The sequence below is a fragment of the Meriones unguiculatus genome, chromosome 2, assembly GCF_030254825.1.
Source record: "Meriones unguiculatus strain TT.TT164.6M chromosome 2, Bangor_MerUng_6.1, whole genome shotgun sequence".
In the NCBI taxonomy this organism is placed as follows: domain Eukaryota; kingdom Metazoa; phylum Chordata; class Mammalia; order Rodentia; family Muridae; genus Meriones; species Meriones unguiculatus.
In genome coordinates, this window is record NC_083350.1 from 183,723,236 (window position 1) to 183,747,627 (window position 24,392).

Genomic DNA, 24,392 nt, shown 5'->3' on the forward strand with positions numbered 1-24,392 from the left:
AACAGTCCAGTAGAGAAAGCGACACCTCAGTGTTACAGCAGTCTAGTGCTCCTTGAAATCTGCAAATACTTCTTCTCAAAGAAGGATGGTAAAACCAAGCAAAACAAAAACAACCAATGACTTAACTCTCTCAGTAAGTCTAAATGCGATAAACAAGGGGTACAAAAATCCAAGGCTCCACCACTAACAAGGGTGGACAGAATCCCAGACAAAGAATTAAAAAGAATGAGCATGAGTTGTACAAAGAAATGAAAGAGGACACACACTCTTAAGTGAATTCTAAGTGAAGGCAAACACCTGAATGACAAAACAAAGTCAGCATAGGATAAGGAAGTAAAATTCAATCAAGAGATAGACATACTGAAGAAAAACTAAACTAAAATACTGGAAATGAAAAATTCAATGAGCCAAATGAAAAACGTTAATAGAAAAATCTCAATAGAAAAACCTCACCAGAGCTGGAGAGGTGGCTCAGTGGTTAAGATTGGGTGCTGTTCTTCCAGAAGTCCTGAGTTTGATTTTTATTCAGGTGGCTTGCAACCTCTGGTAAACCCAGTTCTAGGGGAATCTAATCTTTAGAACATTATAAAAGGAGCATATTTAAGAATTTGTTGCAAAAGGCATAGAAAATAGTTTGAATAAAATCACAGTGGAAATTTCCCCAGGTCTAGGGAAAAAGTGCCATTTCAGGTATAAAAGGCATTGAGGACACCAATGAAACAAGACCACAAAATAATGTCCCCACATCATATTATTGAAAGACTAAATATGTAGACTAAAGAATGTTGAAACTTGTAAGGGAGAAACATAGAGCCACATATAAGGATAGGCCCACCCTGACAGCAGATTTCTTAAACAAACCAAATCCAAACGAAGCAAAGCAAAATGAACCAAACCTTTAATGTAAGGAGGGCTTTGAATGATTATTTCAGGCTCTAAAAGACAACAGCCAACCCAGACTGCTATATCCAGAAAAACTAGCTATCACAATTGAAGGCAAAAGAAAAGCTGGCCACTAAGCCAACTATACAGAGAATATTTGAAGAGATACCTCAGAATGAGGAGAAAGACAAACACATCCATGAAGCTACAGGAAAGCATAAACTATGTTAGAATAATAGTTGGGCAAAGGAGGACTTGAAAAAACAACAAACATTACAAAACTAACAAAATGACAGCAAATATCATGCATCTCTCAGAAATAATTCTGAATGTTAATGGTCTCATTATGGCATTAAAACACAGATTAGATTAGATTAAAAAACATAGTTTGTTTGTTCCTTCTAATCAATGAACCTCACCATCAAAAAGGAATGTGATTTTAGAAGGAAAAAGATGAAAAAAGGTATTCCCAGCAATTGGAACTAGAAAATAAACAGGTGCAGATGTTCTAGTATCTGAGAAAATATACTTAAGGATCAGTCAGAAGAGATACAAAAAAGTCTCTTGAATACCAACAGCTCAGGCTCTGAGATCTACAATTACTAAATGGGACCTCATGAAACTTAAAAGCTTCTGTAAAGCAAAGGACACTTAACAGAACAAAACAACAGCCTGCAGACTGGGAAAAGATCTTCACCAATCCCACATCTGACAGAGGGCTAATATCCAAAATATATAAAGAACTCAAGAAATTAAACACCAACAAACAAAATAATCCATTTTAAAAATGGGGTACAAAGCTAAACAGAGAATTCTCAATAGAATCTTGAATGGCTGAGAAACACTTAAAGTTGGGAGGAGATGAGAGAGGGGGCCACAGCCAGGATACAAAGTGAATAAATTGTAATAAATAACAAACAAAAAAGAAATGCTCAATGATCTCAGTCATCAGGGAGATGCAAATCAAAATGACTCTGAGATCCCACCTCACACTCATCAGAATGGCTAGATCAAAAACTCAAGTGACAACACATGCTGGAGAGGATGTGGAAAAAAGGGAACCATCCTCTATTGCTAGTGGGAATGCAAATTTATACAACCGCTTTGGAAATCAATCTGGCACTTTCTCAGAAAATTGGGAATAGCTCTACCTTAAGACCCAGCTACAACTTTCCTGGGTATGTACCCAGGAAATGCTCAACCATTCAACAAGGACATTTGCTCAACTATGTTCAGAGAAGCTTTATTCACAATAGCCAGAATCTGGAAACAACCTAGTTGTTCCTCAACTGAAGAATAAAGAAATAAATTGTGTCTCATTTACACAATGGAATACTACTCAGCTATTAAAAACAAAGAAGTCATGAAATTTGCAGGCAATTCATGGTGGGAACTAAAAAAGATCATCCAGAGAGAGGTAACCCAGACCCAGAATGATACGCATGATATGTACTCACTTATACGTGGATTTTAGCTATATAGTACAGGACAGACAAACTACAATCTACAGACCGACCCCAAAAAGATAAGTATCAAGGAGAACCCAAGGGAGGATGCTTAAATCTCATTCAGAAGGGGAAATAGAATAGATAGCAGAAGTGACTGAAGGGAGGGAACAAGACAGCTTAGCTGTCCTCTGAGAGGATCTACCTAGCAGCAGATTGAAACAGATGCTGAGACTCACAGCCAAACATTGGGTGAAGCCTCCAGAGTCTTATGGAAAAGTGGGAGGAAGGATAGAAGGACCTGGAGGTGCCAGGAATTCCACAGGAAGATCAACAGGGCCAACTCTCCAGAGCCCGGAGGAGCTTGGGGAGACTGAACCACCAACCAAGGACCATGCATTGACTGGACCTAGGCCCCCTAGCAGATGGGCAGCTAAGGCAGAGCCAGGGGAACACTGTAGAGAGAAGAAGGAAGGATTGGAGGAGTCAGAGAGGTCAAGGACAACATGAGAACACAGCCCACAAAATCAACTAAGTAGGGCTCATAGGGGCTCAAAGAGACTGAAGCAACAAATCTTTGTGGGGTATGACCTAGGTCTTTTGCATATATGTTATGGTTGTCTAGCTTGGTGTTCTTGTAGGACTCCTAACAATGGGAATATGAGACTTGATTTTTTTTTTTTTTGTCTGCACTTGAGACCCTTTTCCTCCTACTGAGTTGCTTCTCTCAGCCTTGATATGAGGGTTTGTGCCTAGTCTTATTGCATGTTGCTATCCTGGGATAAGCCTGCTTCTTCTTCCTTTTCTTCTTTATTTTTTAAAGGGAAATGTAGGAGGAGTGGATCTGAGGGAGAGGGGAGTTGCAGGGAGGAGACTGGGAGAAATGGAGGAAGAAGAAATTCAGTCAGGATGTAATATATGAAAGAATTAAAACAGAAGGTCAGGAAAGAAATTAAGGAAATGGAAAGAGAAAAGGCCATACAAAGAATCAATGAAACTAAGACTTAATTTGAAAAGACAAATTAAGATTGGCGAATCCTCTGCCAAACAACTTAAGGAGAAAGGGAAGACTGAGATCAATAAAATTAAATATGAGAAGGAAGATATATATTAAAACTTATATTCTACAAATAGGAAAATCTAGAAGAAACGGAGAGATTTCCAGATACACATGACCTATTAATATTAACAGAAGACAATTTAAAGTGAATCTGTAAGCACCAAGACTGAAATATTAATAAAAAATATTCCAACTGAAGAAAGCCCAGGCCCAGATGGATTCCTTGCTGAATTCTACCAGATCCTTCAAGACGAAGTAACACATTTGCTTCTCAAGCTAGTCCAGAGTAGAAAAAGGAAGCTACCAAACTGCATTTAGTGAAGTCAGTGATATGCTGAAACAAGAAAAAAGAAGAAATAATAGACCATCCTTCCTGATGTAAAGATTCTCAATAAAAATACTTGCATACTTAATTCAAGAACACATGAAAGGGTCCTTCAGTACAACCAAGCTGGTTTTAACAAATGAACAGTTTTCAAAAGGTAAAATACGAATGGCCAATAAACACCTGAAAAAAAATGTTCTACCTCATCCGCCATCAGAGAAAGTACACATCAAAAGTGCTTTGAGATTCCATCTCACCCAGTCTGAATGGCCATCGTTAAGAAAACAAATAACAACAAATGCTGATGAGGATGTGAACAGAAGGTTACATTCTGCTCTTCTGGGGACAACAACTGTCCAGCTACCCTGGGAATCACCATCAGGTCTCTCTACCATATGTCCCAGTTACACCACCCCTGGGTATCTAGCAGAAGAACCTCAAGCCAACACAACAGAGGCGGTTGCACATCAATGTTTACTGTAGCACTACTCATGATCCCCGAGTTATGGCACCTCGCTAAGTGTCTAACAATGGAGAAAAGGGTTAGGGAAATGTGATCTATGTACACACTGGAACCTTTCCAACCACAGAGAAGAAAAGTTGCGCCACGTGCAGGAAAGTGAACACACCTGCAGATAACAGTGAATTAAGCCACCTGCAGAAAGATATCAAGGCTTCCTTCCACATTTGGTTCCTAGAACACACACACACACACACACACACACACACATATAAAATCACAGTTGTATCTGTGCTGTGAAAGTGGAAGTGAAATTGTCTAGGGAGAAAGAGAAGTAAGGCAAGGGTGAAAACCAGAACATGGTGGTTGGGGAGGTATGTTCAGTGTACCATGTGTCCTGGTATGAAAATATCCTTCTATAACAGTTTCATTTACAATGAGCATACACAATGAAAAACATTTTAAAAACATATGATATATCTAATCTACTGGATATCACAGGTCAGCACATAGGACACTGTAGAGGACTGGATTTTTCCCAAAATGTGTCTGGCTTGACATCAAACCAAAGCTACCAATACACAATATTATAAGGTAACATATCACTATCTTGTGAAAAGAGCAAAATTCAGAATTCAATGTATTTCTTTTTTCTTATTTATACCAAATGTGTATTATTTTCACATTGTTGTAAAGTTGAAAAACTATAGCCAACCTTTGTAAGTTGGGACTGTACATGGGTCCCTGCATACTTCGAAAGCTACCGCTACATACTTCAGAGGCTGCTTTCTGGGTGCCCTGATGTTTCGATTTCTCCCTAGAGGTTCTGAGGCTGGGACCCCAAACCTTGAGTACATGGTAAGTGCTTTACCGAAAGACTTATATTCCGATTAGAGAGGAACAAGGCACAGGGTGATACTATCCTGTTAAACAGTCTGCTCCTTCACTAAGATGAAGGAGTATATCTGATTGTCTACAAAGCATTAGTATGAAGGGATGGCTCTGATAGTTTACAAATCATATGGTGTACTGGTTGATGAACAAGCAGGGGTTCATTTGTGAGGTCTGGATTTATGCAAACCAGAGCATTCTTGGTGCTCACATAGTCATTCCACATTCAGCACCCATTCTTGGAAAAGAGTGGAGCATCTTTTGCTTTTAAAGTGGTCATCCTTAAAAAGAGAGATGCCCTGAACTACTTCAGTGAGCCTGGGCATGCGGAGTGGATGGGTAACAGTAGTTTGATGTACAGAACTCACATGACTCTCTTTGTGGTCTTACTGCCACTGGAGGCAAATATTTGAGGAAGCCAAGGAGTGTGCCATCATCATGGGCATCTTTTAATGCAAATTAAGCCACAGGGGAAAAATACTGCCTCTCACTCCTTATCTAGTAAGATGTGTTCTGAGAAGAAAATCCCATGGAGATAATCTAAACATGCCTCATGTATTACTTTTAGATATTTTCTCATTCTGTTGCCTACACTGTCCTCAAAAGCCTGGGTTCAAGCTATCCTCCTACCTCAGTATTTTGGGTATCTGAGATAATAGCTGGGTGCCACTATGCTTGGCTCTGAACATTGCTGGATAAACACAAACATAATGGAAGTGAAAATCAGGCCAGTAATTTTAGAAGAGCCAAGGGCTCTGCTACTTACATTTTTGAGACTACTAAATATAAAATCACTTAGTTTTGAACATACAATATATGATTATAAGCTGGGCATGCTGATGCAGCCCATAATTCCAGCTACGTGTGAGGTCAAGTTAGAAGAGATGAAGTTTAAGGCCTGTATAGGCTGCAGAGTGAGTTTACAGCCATTCTAAGGAACTTAGTGTGGTCAGATCTCAAGATAAGAGATTTAAAAAAAGGCTGGGCCATAGCTCAGTGAGAGTGCTAACTTATATTAGTCCCTAAGATCAGTTCTCAGTCCCACAGAAGACACAAATATCGGAAGTATGCCTGTACATTAATACAAGAATCATGACTTATGTTACTTCTCCTCCTGTTTTAGTTAGGGTTTTATTTCTGTGAAGAGACACCATGAAAACAGCAACTGCTATAAAAAAAAAAAAACAGTTAATTGGAGCTGGCTAACAGTTCAGAAGTTTAGTCCATTATCATCATGGCAGGAAACATGGCAGCTTGCAGGCAGACATGGTGCAGGAGAAGGAGCTGAGAGTTCTCCATCTTGATCCACAGGCAGGAGAAGGAGACTGTGTGTCACACTGGGTATAACTTGATCACAGGAGACCTCAAAGCCCGCCTCCACAGTGACACACTTCCTCCAACAAGGCCACACCTCCTAACAGAGCTACTTCTTGTGGGCCAAGCATTCGAACGCCTGAGTTCATGGGGAGCCCTGTTCAAACCACCATGCCTCCTTTGTTTTCAGCTAAAACAACAACAGCAACAAAAACCAAACCCAAAAAGACAAACAACCAACTTTAGCGGAGTGTTCTGAAATGAGAACTGACTCCTGCCCACACTGCTGAGAACAGCCATCCTCCTGAGAGTGACATCAGAAACTTATTTAAGAAGTTATGGAATATTTAGTGTTTCTGAACTTTAAGCGCACGATAAATTAACATTTAGAGTCCTTGAATAAGCTTCCGTTTTCTAATCCTATTAAAAAAATATCATCACCATCATACCCCAAAATAGGCATAGTTTATCAGTTCTCATAGATTAGTAAATGCCAAGCCAGACTCAGAAAAACACTCTGTGTGGTGTTAAAAGTTTTCTTCTCTTAAATTCTTTGCAACCTCTACCCCTTTCCTGTTTTAGGTAGCTAGACTTTCACACTTCTATCATCTGAAAAAGATGTTACAGAAGTTCAAAGGTTCACAGAGGGATTAAGTTCCTGGAATTTTATTTTCAAATGCTTAATTCTGACATGTGACAGTAAGTTGGCAAGCATATTAAAGAGAAGCATTGGGCATTTCTGGTTACAAAGTAGACAAGAGCCATGGGCCAGAAAAGGACAGTTGAAGAGGTCCCCATTTCCGGGTTAATCGTGGGTTAATATTTTCCACACTGGAGTCTGGAGCAGTGTGGCCTGAGGTCATGGGGCCATTGTTATAGAACCTGGCTTGACACTGGAGCAGAGCATGGAAATGGGTACAAGGGCAGAGGCAGCTGAGCATCAATATGATCACAAAGGTTCCCTAGGGGCACAGCGGACTCAGGAACACAGACATGCTTTCCTTGAGCCCTGGAAGGCTAAGGATGTAAACAGAGGCGACTGGGTGTGATGGTGTCCGTGACAGGCTGGTGGCTTCAGAGGTGTTTGTGGCAGAAGACCAGATTTATTCATGTATATCTCAGGGGACTTTACAGTGTCACATGATGACAGCCAGCCAGACCTCTGCCCCTGTGGACCCCATATAGTATCCTGCACCACAGAGGTCACAAACTCAGCTGCAATCCCAGTAGAAGAAAAATGGATGAGCCTTTTATCCATCTCTTGTCTCTTGGAACGGTGGACACTTGTAATCACAACAACCTTTGGACACAGAGAAAGCTTTGCATAAATAAAGATTGTTATTCCTTTGGAAAAGTGAGCTGACATTCCCAGTTCATTCCAGGGCTTCAGTTTCCCCACTTTAAAGGCAATGAAATGGTTCCTTTCTCAGCGACTGTGATGAGGATTAAATGAGGTAAAATACAGACTTAGAATAGTATTTTATATTTAGTAACTATGGGAGAAACATGAATTCTTATTCTTATCATCACACTTGCCATTTTATATTTAATGTCGCATATACTACTTTTCTAAGAAGAAATTCAAAAATACTTTTCTTTAAAAACTTTTAAAATGTTTTAAATATCATGTGAGAGGAAGCTTCATCCAATTTAAATTTTATCAATAAGAGGTTTGTTTGAAGGCAAAATTACATAGTGATTAACAGTATGGTCATTGTTCTTCCACCCAGGCAAAATCAGAATGTAGAAAGCTTCTGTGTTTGGATAAGTGTCCCCCAAAGGACCGTGTGCTGTTAAAGCTTTGGTCCTTTCCCATGCCATCACTGAGAGTTGGATGGGACTCTTAAGAACTGGGATTGAGTAGGAACTTTAGTTCACTTAAAATGGTCCTTGAAGAGGACCCTAGCCCTTTGGCCTTTGATACACGAGCAGGTTTTTGGCCATTTGCTCCCATCATGATGTTGCACCCTGCTGTAGGCTAAACTTATCATGAACAGAAACCTCCTAAGCTGGGACCCCAAACAACTCAGTTTATGTTACTAGGCTGATTATCTACAATGTTTCTCAGGGTGATGAGAAGCTCACACACAAGCCAAATGGTTGGGATGGGATTCTGACTAAACCGTGCCATCAGGGGACTTACATAATCTTTCTGCATTTTCATTTTCCTTATTTGTAGAATGGATGTCTTTCAATATGCCCAATTATAATGAGGATGAAGTGAAAGGAATCATATGAAGGACTTTTACTGTGTCTGGCACACATAAGCTCTTAAACATAGAAGATAATTTAGTTATAACTCTTATTAGAGAAAATCAAATACTGCCAAGAGGGTAAGAAGAAACACAAGAAAGCTACTCAGACATGGGCTTTCTGGCAATAGCATATCTCCAAATAAAATGCAGTGTTAACTGATGCAGTATTAATTGATGTCTAGAAGGAGGCACAAAGAAGGAGCAGTTAAGGTACACTCTGGAAAGAGCTTGTTGATGATGACCATTCCCCAAGGTCCATGTGTTAAAGGTGTGGTCATATCGTGCTGCTAAGGGGATCTTGATGTGATGGAGCCAAGATGGAAGTCTGCAGATCCTGGGTCATGTAGGCTGGAAGAGAATGTTGTCCCTTTCTATTTTTGTTTTACTTTCTGGACATGAAGTGAATGGTTCTACTCTGCCGTGTGCCTCTATTTGGCTCATCAATAGTGGACTGGAACCATAGGCTGGAATGAACCCAACTGGTTTGTGAGGCAGGAAAAACTTCTCCTTTTTGTAGGTTTCTTAATGAATTTTTTTTCCCTGAGTTGTCTGTAGGGACAGGAAGCTAACACATAGCTGCAATCGAAACGTCATCCTTGTGGGGAGCTTCCTTGAGAAGCTCAGTGCAGCTTTCATTCTGCTGTCAAAGTTGACTTCTTGTTGGTAACTTGCTATTCCACTTTTGTGTGTATGCTTGTGAGGGGGAAGGCAGGGAAGTTCTGGCACAACCAAACTCACGAAGACTTTGTGTATTACATACTAATTTCTGAGTGCATGTATTCAGTAATGTTATGCTAGTAACCTTTCTGGCTGGGGACAGCTGGCTATCCAGGGCCCAGACAGTTCCAGAGGGAACAAAGAACACAGCTGGGGAGAAAGGCTCATGGCTATCTAATAATGAAAAATACGGTTAGTCCAATTACATGTGAAACTATCAATCTGGAGCCAAAGTAGCTCATCAGTTAAGTCCATGGACCCAGGAGACAACTTCCTCTGCCTGAAACATCCAAGTGCAGGAACAGGGAGACCAGAGGCAGCCAAGGGCCACTCCTACGGTGTAGAGCCCTTTTAAGTTATCTAACTTTAGCCTGTTCAGTTTGTCTTTCCTTTCTTATGGAGCAACACTAAAGACTCTGGTCTCTGGCTTTCCTTTCCTCCTGTCTGTCCCCTTAATCACCTTGATGTTTTTCCTGGGTGCTCTGTATGTGGAGCCTCCTGTTTCTATGAGTGAAAGGAATCTTTTTCTCTATTCCTCTCCTGTGACTTCTTTGTGGCTATGTGTGACCGACCATCACATAAAAGAACATAGAGTATCCAGAATAAATGCTTTTTAAGTGTAGGACAACTATCTGTGAAGAGAACTTCTCTTCAGGGAGTTATGCCAAGTGTAAGGATGCCTCATTGAAAATGGTGTCTAGAATGTTCAAAAACCAGATTGCTTTCATCTGGACTAGGCCTCCAGAGTGCAGAAGGTCTACCCTTTTCTATTTCTTGTCTCTTGCCTTGACTGATGTAACAAATTACTGCAATCTGGTTCCTTGAAACCATAAAGATATATTCTCTCGTAGTTATGGAGGGAGGCCGGAATCTAACTCAAGGTGTCATCAGGGTGTCACACAATCTCTTCAGCCTCTCAGTGTTCTTGTCTTGCCTCTTTGGGTTGCTGTTTACTTCTGGTGTGTCAACAAAACTCCATCCTTCGCCTCTTTCTGCCCGTGGCCACTCCATCTCTATAGCCATTATGTGTTTCTTTGTGAGAGCCCTCTCATTGGGTCCATCCTAATGATTAAGTCTCAGTGTGGTATTCATCCTTGTCTTTATTGTCTTTGCAGAGACTCTGCTTCTGAATAAGGTCACATCCTTAGGTCCCAGGAGGAGAGGAAACTTTGCAGGACATTGTTTCACTTCTGTCCACCACTCCAAATGTATTAGAAGATGATTCATTCCTTTTCTCCTATGGCTTGCACAAGTGCTAAGATGGAAACAGACCAAAATGTGTTCATTCCATTTCTGTGGATGATGCTGCAGGGAAGGCGAGAGACGTTCAAAGAGCAAGTCTAGCAAGGGCGTGTGTGATGGTTCCTGGAAGACCTGGCCTCCACAGTAGAGCAAGCAGCCTGTTTTAGAATGAAGCACTGTAGGTGAAGTGAGGCAGGGTGTGTGCTCCATGTATTGGCTCTGCTTATAAAACGTGAGGAAATGATGGAAATGCAGAGCTCTTTCAAGTGAAAATCTAGATAGTCTCACACACACACACACACACACACACACACACACACACACGGTCTTGCACATGCTAGGCAAACACACTATCACTGAGTTCTGACCCTAGCCATCCCCTGGGAACTCAATGTTCCTTTAACTTTACACTTTAACTGCTGTTCTGGGTTTGAAATGGACATGTGTGATTTCTAAATGAGAACTGTCAATGTTCTGTAATCAGATTCCTTTGGTGCTTACCAGGCACACCCTCCAAAGTGTCTGGCTGATAATCCTGTCTCAAAAAAGGAAAGTTTTCTCTTTCACGGCTTTGCAACCAACACACCAAATTCCTGCTCTGATGACTTCAGTTTTGTTTTGGCATGCACTCTGACTGTGTTTATGAAAAGTCTCAGGAGAGATGAAAACTCTATTTGTGTCACGGTGAAAAACACAGAAATTATATGGGAAGTACATTAAATACTAGAACTTAGAAAAACATACTTTTCTAGCTTAGTAAATTACATATGCAATCTCTATATTACTTAATTTTTTAGAAAGAAGAGGAGTTCCATGAATTCAACTGACAAGTTCTGAATGTATGTTTGCCCATGAAAATGTTTAATGGTTTAATTATGTTTCAGTGATTTTTGTATTAGGTATTTTTTTCTTCATACTTGGTTATTGTGTTAGTTACTTTTCTTATTGTTGGGATGAAACACCTGACAGAAATAGCTTAAAGAAGCGAGAGTTTATTTTGTCTCACCCTTCAGGGGTATAAGCCATCACAGCATGGAAGTCAGGAAGTTCAGGAGTGCAGGGCTGCTGGCTCCCTGGCTCCTGCGGTGAGGAAGCAGACAGCGATGGCTACTCATGCTCAGTTTGCCTTCTCCTTTTTATTCAGTCTGGGATCCCAGCCCATGGAGTGGCATCCACCCAGTTAGGGTAGATTTTCCTACCTCAGTTAACTCAATCTAGAAACGACCTCAGATATGCCTAGAATTTTCCCTCTTTGGTAACAGTAGAGCCTTTCAAGTTGACAGTGTGTTACCATGGCAGGTCCGTGTCTTTTTTTTTTTTTAATTTCAATTTTTATTTTTATTTTTTTATTAACAGGTCTGTGTCTTTGAAGCTGAACACCTACATCTATCACTTTGAAGGCACTCCTTCCAGCTTTTGTACTCATTGTCATGGTCACAGGCCCATGACCATCTAACAATGAAAATTCATCCAGTTCAATTACAAAAGTTCCCCATAGTTTTTTTTTTCAACACCGTTTAAAAGTCTAAAATCCAAGTCTTGTCTCTTACTCAAGACAATCTCTAAAGTGTGAGCAACTATAAAAACAAAAAACAAAAAACAAAAAAAACAAACAAACCCTCCAGCAATACATACTTCTGTTGTGCAATGGCACAGACTAAACATTTATATTCCAACAGAAAGAATGGGGGCATACCAAGGAAAGCGCGAGCCAAATCTGACCAAAAGCGAGGAGGGAAAACACCAAATCCTGTGGCTCACTGTTTGTCACCCAGGACTTCTGACGGAATCATCTGGGTTTTTAGCCCTGTTTCTTTCTTGGGCTGGCTCTAGTCTCTGCTCATCGCTTTCCTCAGTGGACATCCTATGGTCCTGGCATCTCCAATGTCCTGGAGTCTCCACTGCAATGCAGCCTTTTACCTTTCCAGCTTCATGCCATTGCTTTTCAGAGTCTCCTTACACAGAGTTCAAATCTAGCACATGTGAGATGGCTCAACTTACTTGCTGCAAGCCTACATGACTTCCTCACTCTTGCATCCTTCATGTCTATAAAGTCAGTACACACAGATGCTGCCAGCTCCAGGAGTAGTGTGGTTCCTTCAACTGTAGTTGCAGCCATGGCTGTGTGCTGCTGATGCTGGGGTAATTCTTTAGGTGGTTACTTTTGAGACAGGAACTAAACATTTTTAGTCTAGGTTCTCTTCATTCAAAGTAATTTGTGTTTCACAAGTTGGAGGCTTCCCTGGGTAGAATCTTGTCTAGGGCACTTTTTCTACCGTCCCATGGCAGAACATGATGTTTATCTTTTATGACACTAATCTCTTAACATACTAAAGCTACATTTGCTACATTGTTTCTGTCCACAGCCCCAAATGTGCTCACATTCCTTTCCTTGCCAGATTTTAAACTTCCCATGTCTTTCTTCTCTCTTTCACTGTAGATCTGGATAATAGAGTGAGTAGAAGCCATGTCATATCCTGAATTGTTGTTTTGGAATCTCCTTTGCTCAACAAAAATGTCCATTACTTTGGCATTCAGCAGCACTTCTACTTTTTACCACCTGGCTCTACAGATGATGACGAAATTCCTCTGTCCTTCCTGAATATTTCAGACTCTTCTGACATGAACAGACAGCAGCAGGGCATACCTGCACATCTTAGGGTTTTGATCAGAGTTAAGATCAGGATATGGGCAGAATGAAGTCAGAATCATTTCCAAAATGACGTTTGGACTAGTCCTTTTTGAACCCTCAGGAGCTGGGCCTCCACTGTTTGCCTTTCCCTTGGTATTCTGGTCTAGCAAACACCCGCCAGAGTGGCCCATTAATCTCTATTCACAGAGTTCTTGGACTTCCTTATCCTGCCCCTGCAAACTGTTCCACATTCCTCCCACGGGCCAGTTTTAAAAGCCTATAAACCATGTGGTCATATCAATCATAGCAAAGATGCCACCTCCTGACACATGCTTTCTGTATTACTTACTTAAAAAAAAGATTTATGTGCATGTGTGGGCCCAGAAGGGAAAGCGGATTTGTTGGAGCTGAGATTTTAGGCAGTTAGCCTCTCAGCGTACGTGCTAGGGTCCAAACTCTGTTTCTCTGGGATAGCAGCAAGGGCCCTTCATAGACAGGCCACCTGACCTAGCCACTTTAGTGCTACAACAAAACATCTAACGAAAGTAACTTAAAGAAGGGAGGGTTTCCCTTGGATCACAGTTTGAGGGTACAATCCAGTTTGGTGGGTCTGGAACTGGCAGGAGGGGTCTGAGCAGCTCATTGTACTGTAATCGTGTTAGGAAGGAGAAAGGTCAGCGCTTGCACACAGCTCACTGGCCCTGTATTCCCTTGGAGCTTCAGACACACGTGGGAAGGTGCTTTTCATGTTTAGGATGGGTGATCTCATTCCACTATCCCCGTCTAGAACCCTGCCCCAACCAAGATGTTCCCAGAAGTTTGTCTCCCAGGCGAGTCTCGATCCTGCCCAGCAGACAGCGTAAGTTGTCCCAGCTACACACCACCCTGGCCTCCAGCTCACGAAGACCGGCTGCCTCTGCCTCCCGAATGCGGGGATTCTGAGTTAAGTTCTAAGTTCTACCTTGAAAAATTTCCCTTAAGGAAAAATGTCCCCCTCCACTAAAAAAAAAAAAAAAAAAAAAAAGAATGTTTTACTTGACAATATCCTTTTAATTGCAAATGATCATCTTAAAAGTTACCTGAGGATCCATCTCATCTATATTGGCTAAAACATTTTATTTTACACAGTTGGAAACATAGCTAATACTGCTTCATCAAATATGCATGAAGTTTATATATTCTGGAAAGACCAAATTTCTGGTTTAATTTAATTAACATTAGCAAAAATTTAAATATGGATGTCTTAAAAATGAGCAGCCTTGGGAGCATAAATTATCCATATACCTGAAAAGGAAGAAAAGAAAAAAAAAAAACCCCATAGCTTGCCAAGGAAATTAGAACAGCAAGAGGCAGAAATAACTCAAGCTCCTAGTTCGTATCACCTGGCTCTACAGATGGTGATGAAATTCCTCTGCTCTTCCTGAGTGTTCTAGCCTAGCATGGACAGAGAGCAACAGCATTACTTGGACATGTTAGAGATTTGATCAGAGTTAACATTTTAACATGTAGAGGGTAGGATTCTCATGCATGAACACAAATGCATCATATTTATCTTCTGCTAAACATCTCTCATGTGGCATTTCATTTAATCATTTAAAAAAAGACTCTCACTCTCTCTCTTTCTCTCTCTCTTTTTCTCTCTCTGTCAGAGGGAGTCAGATCCTCTGGAGCTGGACCTGAGAGATGGTTCTGAGCCACCTGACATGGGTGCTGGGAACCGAACTTGGGTCCTCTGCAAGAGTAGCAAGTGCTCTTACTGCTAAGCCATGTTTCCAGCCTCCACTGAGTCCTTTTGAGAACCTGTGGCCATGGGTACTCTTTTATTGCCATTTTTCCAAAAAAGAGAAGAAGGGCCATTTACCACCCTTCATATTCAGCACTGAAGCACAAATCTTGGAGGCTAAACCCCCTGTTTGGGATGCCTTATTGTCTTCATTTGGGTTGCTGTCTGGAGAGTCTTGAAGAAAGCACCCAGCTAAGGATTATTACCACAAGGACTGCTACTTATTAATATTATTTTTTAAATATTGTATCTTTAACTACCACTAAAGCTAGAGTTTCCTCTATGCTGAGGACCAGCTTTTACTGGTGAATTTGAGATGGCTACTGGGCTTCTGCTTCCTGGGGCCATTTGGCTTGGTGGCAATCCACCGAGGACTGTGTCCAAGCATCAAGCAGGTGCAGGGGAAAGTGGCTGGCAGCGTGCTGCTCTCTGCTACATTCTAATTTTTAAGATCTGTGCAACACTCAGTTATTTCAGCAAATGCTAATATTGAAACTGTTTGCAGTTCCCTAAGTCAAAGATAAATAGAGGTTTCACCCACCAGCTTAAGTGTGTATGCCTTTTGGTTGGATACCCACGTAGAGACAGTGATCCAAACTTAGTTCTGAAAATACAACCAGGGGAAATATCACAACAAAACACAACACAACACAATACAACAAAACAAAACAAACCACAAAGGACTGAGGCTGGAGAGTGTGGCTCAGTGGCTCACTGCCCACGTCGGAGCGTCAGTTCTGCTCGCTTGGCACCGTAGTGGAACAGATGGTGACTGTCACAAAGTTCAGCTTGCTATTCAGCCCTCAGCCCAGGTAGGAAGCTCAGTGGAGGAGGCTTAGGGAGCAAAGGTAGGACGCTGCTGGTTAGTGCTTCACAGTACTTGGCTATTGCCGTGAGGATCCGCCCATGCAGAGGTTGGGTGGAAATGGTTACCTCATGCCCCCTTAGGAAGATGACTTTGTTTTGTTTGTGATCACAAGATCCATTTACAAGAAACGACCTGTTCCTCTGAGGCTCAGGCGTCAGTTCTATGACATAAGTGGGGTGAGGTTTTCCTTTACAGAGTGAAGGTTTTCAAGCTTGATCTCCCTCCAATTTTACTTGTAAAAAAACATTTAATTCATTCAGCCTTATAAAAGCTGGAATATCCAGAGTTCGGGCAGCAAGGCCTCCCGAAGGCTTATCCTTTACACAGTACTTCCAGAGTTAGTATTGTAGGTATGTTTCTGTCGTCAAGACATAGCGTATTTTCCCACAGTGAGAATACTATTAACTTCTGTGTTGATTAGCAGATCGGTTTTATAGTGAATCAGCTTCGGGGCATTCGAGTTGTCTTGATGAATTTGCGCTTTAAAGTTTCAGAAATTTGAACAAAAATCTTAACTGTTATTTTCCTAAATCTTCTACTTGGCAATCAGGTTCGCTTGCTGGCCTGGCAAGGCAGTAGGGCAGGTTGTTGTTGGGACAAATAAGTTCCACTTACCAACCTGTATTTTCAGGAATTCTCATCCTTCCTCCCTAGCTGTATTAAGTAGGACACAGTATCCAATATATTGAGTCCTACCCATATGCCTGGCCTACCTAATCTTTTATCCTTCATCTCCCAAAGTCTCACAAGGTAGGTACAATCATTAAACCCCTTTACAAAGTGAGGAAGCTCAGGCACACAGAGTTTACATAATTGGTTAATGTAGTACCTAGGTTCAGACTCCAGAGACCATATTCTCCATTTTGACACCATCATGCCTCAAAGACATGAACTCTGCAGGTTTCTTGGCTTAAAAAGACAAAACAAAAGAAAACAAAACAAAAAAAAAGTGATTGTGCAGAATAGCTGTTTTCTGAAATTCTGGGGGTAATGCTCATCACTGCGTAGTAACAATGCTGGGGACGCAGGACAATTGTGTTAGCAAGTTAGAGGTCAGCCTGAGTTACACAGCGAGCTCCAGACCAGCAAATCAAGGGCTTGTCAACGTGGTCAGTTCTCTTTCTCCTTAGCGTGGCCAGGCCAGCCTGGCTGTGACTCCGCTCAGCCCTCCTCCCTCCCCTTCTCCCCACCACTCACCACAGTTGTCCTCATCAGCTCCATTCCCACAGTCATCTACACCATTGCAGTGAAGCAGCTGAGGCAGGCACTTGGTGATGTTCCCACAGGGGAAGGAACCAAGGGGACACCTCACATCCTGTGCACTTCCAGTGACTGCAGGAAGAGGGATAGACATAGGGCATTTGGAGACAGCTGATACAAACGTAGCACCAAAGGCAGTCATGCGTCATTCACCTCCCGCAATCCCGCATAGTTCGCACACATTTGTGCCCTGGTCCAGTTCAGAAACCTGGCATTACCATCCACCAGGGCCATGGCTGCTTTCCAGAGCCTCTGCCTCGCTAGGATGCTCTCACCTAGCCTCCCTCCCTTCCTTTGCTTGCCAGCCTCTCTTTCTCTGTCCACCATGTCCAAAGTGGCGGGCATTGAACCCACGACTACCGCATGCTAGGCAAACACTCTACCACTAAACTGTGTTTCCCGCTCCCGACACTCGGCATATTTTCTCAGCTTCTCTTTCCGTGACCCTGTGCTCATGCTTTAACCCCAGCTCCGTTCCTTTCCTCTGTAGAAAGTGCTCTTCGGCTTCTTCTTTCTGAAGACAGAATTTCAGAAAATTCAGTAAAGACTGTAAAGACTGTGGGCTCCACCCTGCTTGTAGGGCATGAAGGAGCACGTGCCACCTGCTCATTTTTCGTAGTGGGCGGGTCTAAGTGGGAAGCCCTGGCAGGGCTGTGCTGGGACCTTAGTAAAATCCCAGCTGCTGTCCTGGCAGGGGCTGCCGTCTGTTGGGAGGACACCACTGAACAAGTCAATAAACGATTCCCGGCTGAGAGTGCACAAAGACACGAGGCCTGTGTCGGCGTGGACGCTGCCTGCGGGCGTCTGCGGGCCGCTGAGAAGGTTTTCTGAGTAAACCGAGAACAGAATGAGAGGGGAATCCGCGGAGCAGGAGGAGGGAGGGGTGTGTGTGGAGGTGCGCGTGTGTGTGCACGCGTGTGTGCGTGTGTGTGTGTGCGCGTGTGCGCGTGTGTGCGTGTGCAGGTGAGTGGGTTTAGGCCGAGCTTGTGATCGAGCGTAGAGAGCAGGCACGTGTGGGCTAAGCTGAGGCTGAGGAGGCCGACAAAGATGACGACTTAGGCCTTCATTAAAACGCAAGGGAAAGAGAAGGTGGACCTGGCCCTGCAGCTAGGGAGGGTAAGTGCTTTCCTAACGCTCGCTCTCTGGCTGCTGGAGCCCCAGAGCTAGGCTGAGTTCTGGGCTGCTGTTGAGGAGTGAGGTAAGCCAGCGAAAGACTGTGGATTAGCGCAGGGCGGAGACGTGGAGGGGAGAAAATGGACGCGTTTCACACACACATTTCACAGAGGACGTGACTGGAACAGGCTGGGCAAGGCTGTGTGGTTACCCACTCTCCTGGATGTGAGGGGTGCACGGAGTCACGTGGTGCATTGTCGCCAGAGCCCCTCCGTGCGGCTTCCTTAACCAGTTAGGCATCAGACCCATTCAGCACCACCCCACCTTACAGAGAGCCACAAAGGCATCCTCCATCCCAGCCCCGCTTCCCCATCACATCCCTTCTCCAGGTCCCGGGACCCTGCAACACCAGTCTCTGTCCTAACACTTTCCTCGGAGAGCTAGCGTTCAGCCCTGCCACAATTCCTGCCTCCGACTCTATTGTCTTGCTTCTGGGTGAGATTCTACTCTGACTAGGTAAATGTTTATTGTGTGGTTGATAGGAAATTAGTTACTATTTAAAATCATGTTTTTAGGAGAGAATGTGTTCTGAGTGTCCCAAACCAATTTAAAGTCCTATGACTTATACCTCTAGGAGCATATAATAAAACAAGAGGACGATGGGAACTTTGGAACTTCAGAGAGTTGAGCACATGAATTTGTCCCTGCTAGACCGCAGCTCACAGCAAAGGCGGGTAAACGAGCGGGTAAACGAAGGCCATTACACCTTGGTTCTCAAATTCTCTCATGTGTGTCTTCATCTTCTGATGGCCCAGGAAAGCAACCTATTGCAACAAAGTCCCCGACATTGTGTGCTTCTTTCGGGGCTTGGAATGGGACATTCAGAGTAGGAAAATTACAGTTGTAAGCATAAGGAGCAACAGTGTCCCTAGACACTTGGGAGTAAACTTAGAGGAAGGCAGGGCCTTTGCCCCGAAAGAAGGTATTGAGAGGTTTGGACACCTGAGAACATCTGTCTACCCTATTCTGACTTTGAAGGGTAATCACACTGAGCTTAAAAGAGATCGGTTCTTTAGAGCCATTTTCGTTGCTCAACAAAATAGAATGGAGGGACCTGTCTGGCGCTCCATACCCACGCAAGCAGAGCGCTCTCCACCCTCAGAGTCCTCCGTTAGAGTGGTGCACTTGTTAGACAAGATGAACCAACTCATGGTCATTGCAGCCGCTTACAGCATTGTTCCTTCTTGGTCTTGGCAAATGGGGTTTTGGCAAATGTGTAAACACGTGTTCACCACAATTTTAATGTTGAGACTCATGAAACAAGACTCCAGGACCCAGAGAGATGACCCTGTGGCGAAGAGCACGTGGCTCTTCCAGAGGACTTGAGTTTGGTTCCATCCCACAGGTCGAGTGGCTCAGAACTGCCTGTAACCTCAGCTGCAGGTATCGCCAACACAACTGGCCTCTGTCGGCCATCCTCCGTGTGTGTGCTCTCCCATACCGATATACACGCACGCACCTGCAGCACCCCACCCCAACCGGAAGACATGGGGAAGGAGGTGTCACTCCTGTGTCATACTCTGTGCTGTGAACAATAGTCTCACTTGTTACGTTGTCTTAAAACTCATCAGGTCATGACTTCTCCACAACAGTTGATTAAAGCACAGTGGGAACTAGGGATTGTGTACCCCAGAACAGAGATACTATGAACACATTTCTGTTGACGCTGAGTTTTGATATCTTCTTGATTAAACTTTAGAGAATGAAGTTTAAAAATCAAGGCTGAAAAAAATAAAACCACCTTTGACAAATTGTCAATCTCCAGCCCTAGCGACTGTTTAGAGTTCTAGCTGGACAAACACAGCTGTGCTTTCACGCTGCTTTTTTGAAGGTTCTGAGCCACTTGCTTTGGTGACTACATTGTTCTTATGTTCTTTTTGTTGTGATGGTGCTAGGGTTAATAAGCCCAGGGCCTCTGGAGTGCCAAACACACACTCTGCTGCTGAGATAAGGTCCCAGCTTACAGCTTATCTCTTAGGTTTAAATTTGTATTCAGTGGCAGATACAGCTTTTCAATGACAGTACCGTGAAATCAGCCTATTTCCATAACATCATAATTCAATTAGATACATTAGAAGCCTTAGATATCAGGATACAATTATAATATAAATAATATTAGATTCGATTAATGTTAAGCTATAATTTTAAATTCTCCAGCTGACAGAGAACCTATAGGATAGGTCTTTTTATTTTCCTGAACTGTCTGAGAGTGAAGTGCTCGCCTGAGACTACCCTCAGACACTTTGATGTGTACCCCCAACAAGAAGGAAAAAAAAACATTCTCCCACAGCATGACTCAACTGTCAAAGTCTGATTAACACCCATCTGCCATTCCCATGGAAGCCTCAGCGTCTGTTCTGGCTGCCAAATACCCTTTAAGTAAAGGGGTCTAGTTTAGACTCACCCCGTCATGATTTATGTCTTCAGTCTTATCTGGAGCCACTTTTGTTTCCTTTAAAAATCACTATTATTGTGCATGTGTGCACAAGTGGGCATGATGGGCATTCGTACCCCGGCACATGTGTGAAGGCCAGAGGACAGCCCTGAGGAGTCACGAGGCTCCAGGAATTAAACTGGTGACAAGCACTGGCACTGCTGAGCCGTCTTACTGTCCTCTTTTTAATTTTTATCCCACCCCTCCACTTTCTCCGTCTTTGGCCCTGGGAACAACCCTAAGCTGGCTTTGATCCTCTCAAGCCTCAGCAGAACCCACTGGCTTCTGAGGACTACCTTGCTCTCTGACACTGAGTCCTAGTTCAGCATTATCTATTTTACATGCTGTGGCTCTGCAATCCACAATTTCTCTGAGTTCTGGCTCCTCCCAGGGTTGAATTGTATTTAGAAACCATGACAAGGACTTAGAGAGTGCACATTGCCACCAGAATGTTGCTGCTCCTTCCCAGTGTCCTCAGCGGATGGACTTGGACTGCATAGTTATTCAGACCTGTGCACACCGACACTTCTCCGGATTTCCGGATGAAGAATATGAGCCCCACCCCCCATGCAGCATCGTAAGAACAAGTCTAGTTTTCTCCTCCTAAGTTTCTCTCCCACCTTTCTAACAGCAGGAACCTGCTTTGAATTACTTCAATGTAATTATTCTGACAACTCTCCTCCCAGCTGTGGACCCCTTTCACTGCAGAGAATCCCTAAAATGGACCCCAGCCTGTCACTCCTATTTCATCGCAGCACAGAATACCTTCCTGTGGGCCACCAAAAGGACAAAGGAGCAGGAAGCAGTGCTCTGGGAAAGTTCTGGAGACACTGAGAGCAACATCTTAAGACGTGGGAAGAACGTTGCCTTTGCTTGTGGCTTTGTCTGTTTACAGCAATGGGACCCGTGCTGTCGTGGGCCTGATAAATACTGGACAGGATAGTAAACCCCTCTGGAAAGTTACCCATAGGCTTGCAAAACAACCTTCTGTAGGAAAACAAGGCATCCTACCTGTTGCCTGACTATACAGATGCCCCGAGGTGTCTGGCTTTGTACCAGGACAACAACTGGACAGAAAAAAGTGAAAGACTTTGAAATGGGAAAAACACCTGAGGTCACTGAGTAGAGTTATCTTTTTCTTTTTAACTTTTAATTGATTGTCTATGAGTTTCACATGAAGTGCCCCAATCCCACTGTCTCCTTGTCCCTTTATATCCACCCTCTGCCCTTGCAATCTCCACCCCCCCCCAAAAAAAAACAAAAATAAAAAATGAACAAAACAAAATAAAACAAAAACCTCACCGTGGAATCTGTAGTGTGTACCAGTGTGTCCCGTACTATACCCTTTGTCCACACAGCTTTACTTGTAAATGTTTATTGCAGTGAGTCATTGGTCTGGTTCGAGGTCTCTGGCTTCTGCTACACTATCAATACGGGACCCTCACCGGGACTCCTCTTGGATATCTTGTTGTTGCCCTGTGTCATGGAGATCCTGCAGCTCTGGATCTGCAGGATCAGCTCCTTCACATGCTACAGCAGTTCATAGATGGGGTAGATGTTGAGGTGAGCCAACTCAAAGCCCTGGATCTGGGCCTGCTACTGAGCCAGTTGCTCGCCAGCACTCCAGCCATTGGGCAAGCTCTCCGCACTACCCCAGCCAGCAAGGGGCAGAGCCAGCTCCACTGATGCTGGCTCACCTGCCCGGCACAGGTGGCAAAGGTGGGGATGCAGTTATCCTGACCTCACAGCTTTTGGGGGCCTTTTTTTTTTTTCTAACTCTGATATATAAAAATACAAACAACTGTTGTCCTTAGAAATTCAGATTCTCTGTGATAGAAATGAGATGGTGAGACACTTTAATTATTGTCTCATGATACTGTTTAATTTTGTATGCTTTTATTTCAGCATTCCTGTTGACCAAGCACACCACACACACACACACACACACACACACACACACACACACACACTTTTCTGAATCATCACCAGTTCTCTCACTAGTAAATGAGTTGAATAAAGTCTTGAAGACATTTTGACTTTATATCTGTATGACTCATGATTTTTTTGTCTCTTCTTCCCTCCAATTCTTGCTAAATTATTCTTTAACAGCTGTGGGGATTTACTTGGAGTTCCAAAGTTGATATTTTGAGCTGAAGACATTTGAGACTCAGCAGATGGAAAAATGTGCCCTCTCAGGGCTCATTTATCTGACTTACAGTGGAAAATTCTGGGAAATAAAGCTGGCCTGGACTCCCTTTTGGGCCAGGCTACTGCCAGGAGAGAGGCCAAAGGTAAACCTCTCATAAGTCCCTTTTCCTGGGGGTATTCACAGCTCCTCAGTGGTTTTAATGAGAATGGCCCCCGTAGGCTCATATTTTTTAATGCTTAGTCACCAGAGTGGAGCTGTTTGAGAAGGATTGGGAAGCATGGCCTTGTTGGAGGAAGTGTGTCACTGGAGGTGAGCTTTGAGGTTTCAAAAGCCCCTGCCAGAGCTATCTAGTGAGACTCTGTCTCACAACAAACGAACAAAAGCAAAAAAAAAAAAAAAAAAAAAGAAACACAAGTCCTTTTTTCCACACAGTTTTTTTCAAAGAAGAGAAATCTCGGGTTGGCAATGTATTTGAAAGGACAACGGGATTATGAGGGAGCTGTATGGAGGCTATAGCACTGAAGTAGAAGGAGGCTGTAGAGCTGGTGGGATCCTTGCTGGCCCGATTGGATCAGGAGGGAATCAGAACTCCTCCCCCCACCCCCAGAACTATTACATCTTCCCTGGTGCCTCAACACATGGAAGCAAAGAGACACTTTGGTCAGGGGGAGATTATGGGGCTGGCATGCAGGTGTGCTGTGCTCTGTGTGACAGAATGGACCCCAGGAACCCTGCAGCCTCAAGTTCACATTCTCCACACAAGCCAGGGAGGAGCAGCTAGAGCAGAGCCTGGACCCTTCTGCTTCCTGCAGATACGTTGCTGCTTTCCCCAGGTTATGGAGGAGAGAGCTTGCCTTCCCTCTGTGGGAGAAAAGTTGCACCAAATATTAAAATACCCTGCAAGCTTTATATCCTGGTTTTCTATAGTCACAGTTCTGAGGTTCCTTTGCCTGATGGTATATTTCACTTGCCATTTAATTTTATGTATCAAGCTTATGCCACTTCAATAACATCATGGAAGCAGAGGAAAGCATTTAACATTACAGTAGAATTTTATAGGAATGCCAGTTTTCTATTGAAAGGACGACTTCCTGCTGTCCCAGTTAGCATGTTATAATCTTGCACTTTATAGTAGGGGAAAAAAAAGCAGTCTTTCCTTGTTAATACACATGCCATTGATTCAGAACTTGCAGCCACTTGTCTCAGTATTGTATGCTTAATTGTCACACAGGTGTTTGCAAAGCTCGCCTGTCCCGGGATGGTGGAAGAAGAGCAGTGAGTGTGGGGACTCACGGATCAGGGGCCCCAGGCTCTGTCACCTCTATAGATAGATCTGTGGTTTTCTGAAAGTCTTGCCCTTAGCTTTTATTGGGTGGAAAATCAGTGAGCACAGTAATTCAGTGGCTTTCCTCCACACAAATAGCCCCTTTCTGCTTTCATGACATAGCATGTAGTTAAATCCAGGTTCTCTATATGAGAAAAAGAAAATGAAATTTTGTCTT

The 24,392-nt window shown here is 43.2% G+C and overlaps 1 protein-coding gene across 4 annotated transcripts in view; it reads right to left on the reverse strand.

The window, feature by feature from the left end:
* Rxfp1 (relaxin family peptide receptor 1) overlaps window positions 1-24,392 on the reverse strand; it is a 99,837-nt gene that overhangs the window by 53,599 nt on the left and 21,846 nt on the right. For all 4 annotated transcript variants that reach the window (XM_060378461.1, XM_060378460.1, XM_060378465.1 and 1 more), the window contains exon 2: window positions 17,072-17,206. In XM_060378461.1, the coding sequence (XP_060234444.1) occupies window positions 17,072-17,206 (135 nt within the window). The remainder of the gene's footprint in view (window positions 1-17,071; window positions 17,207-24,392) is intronic.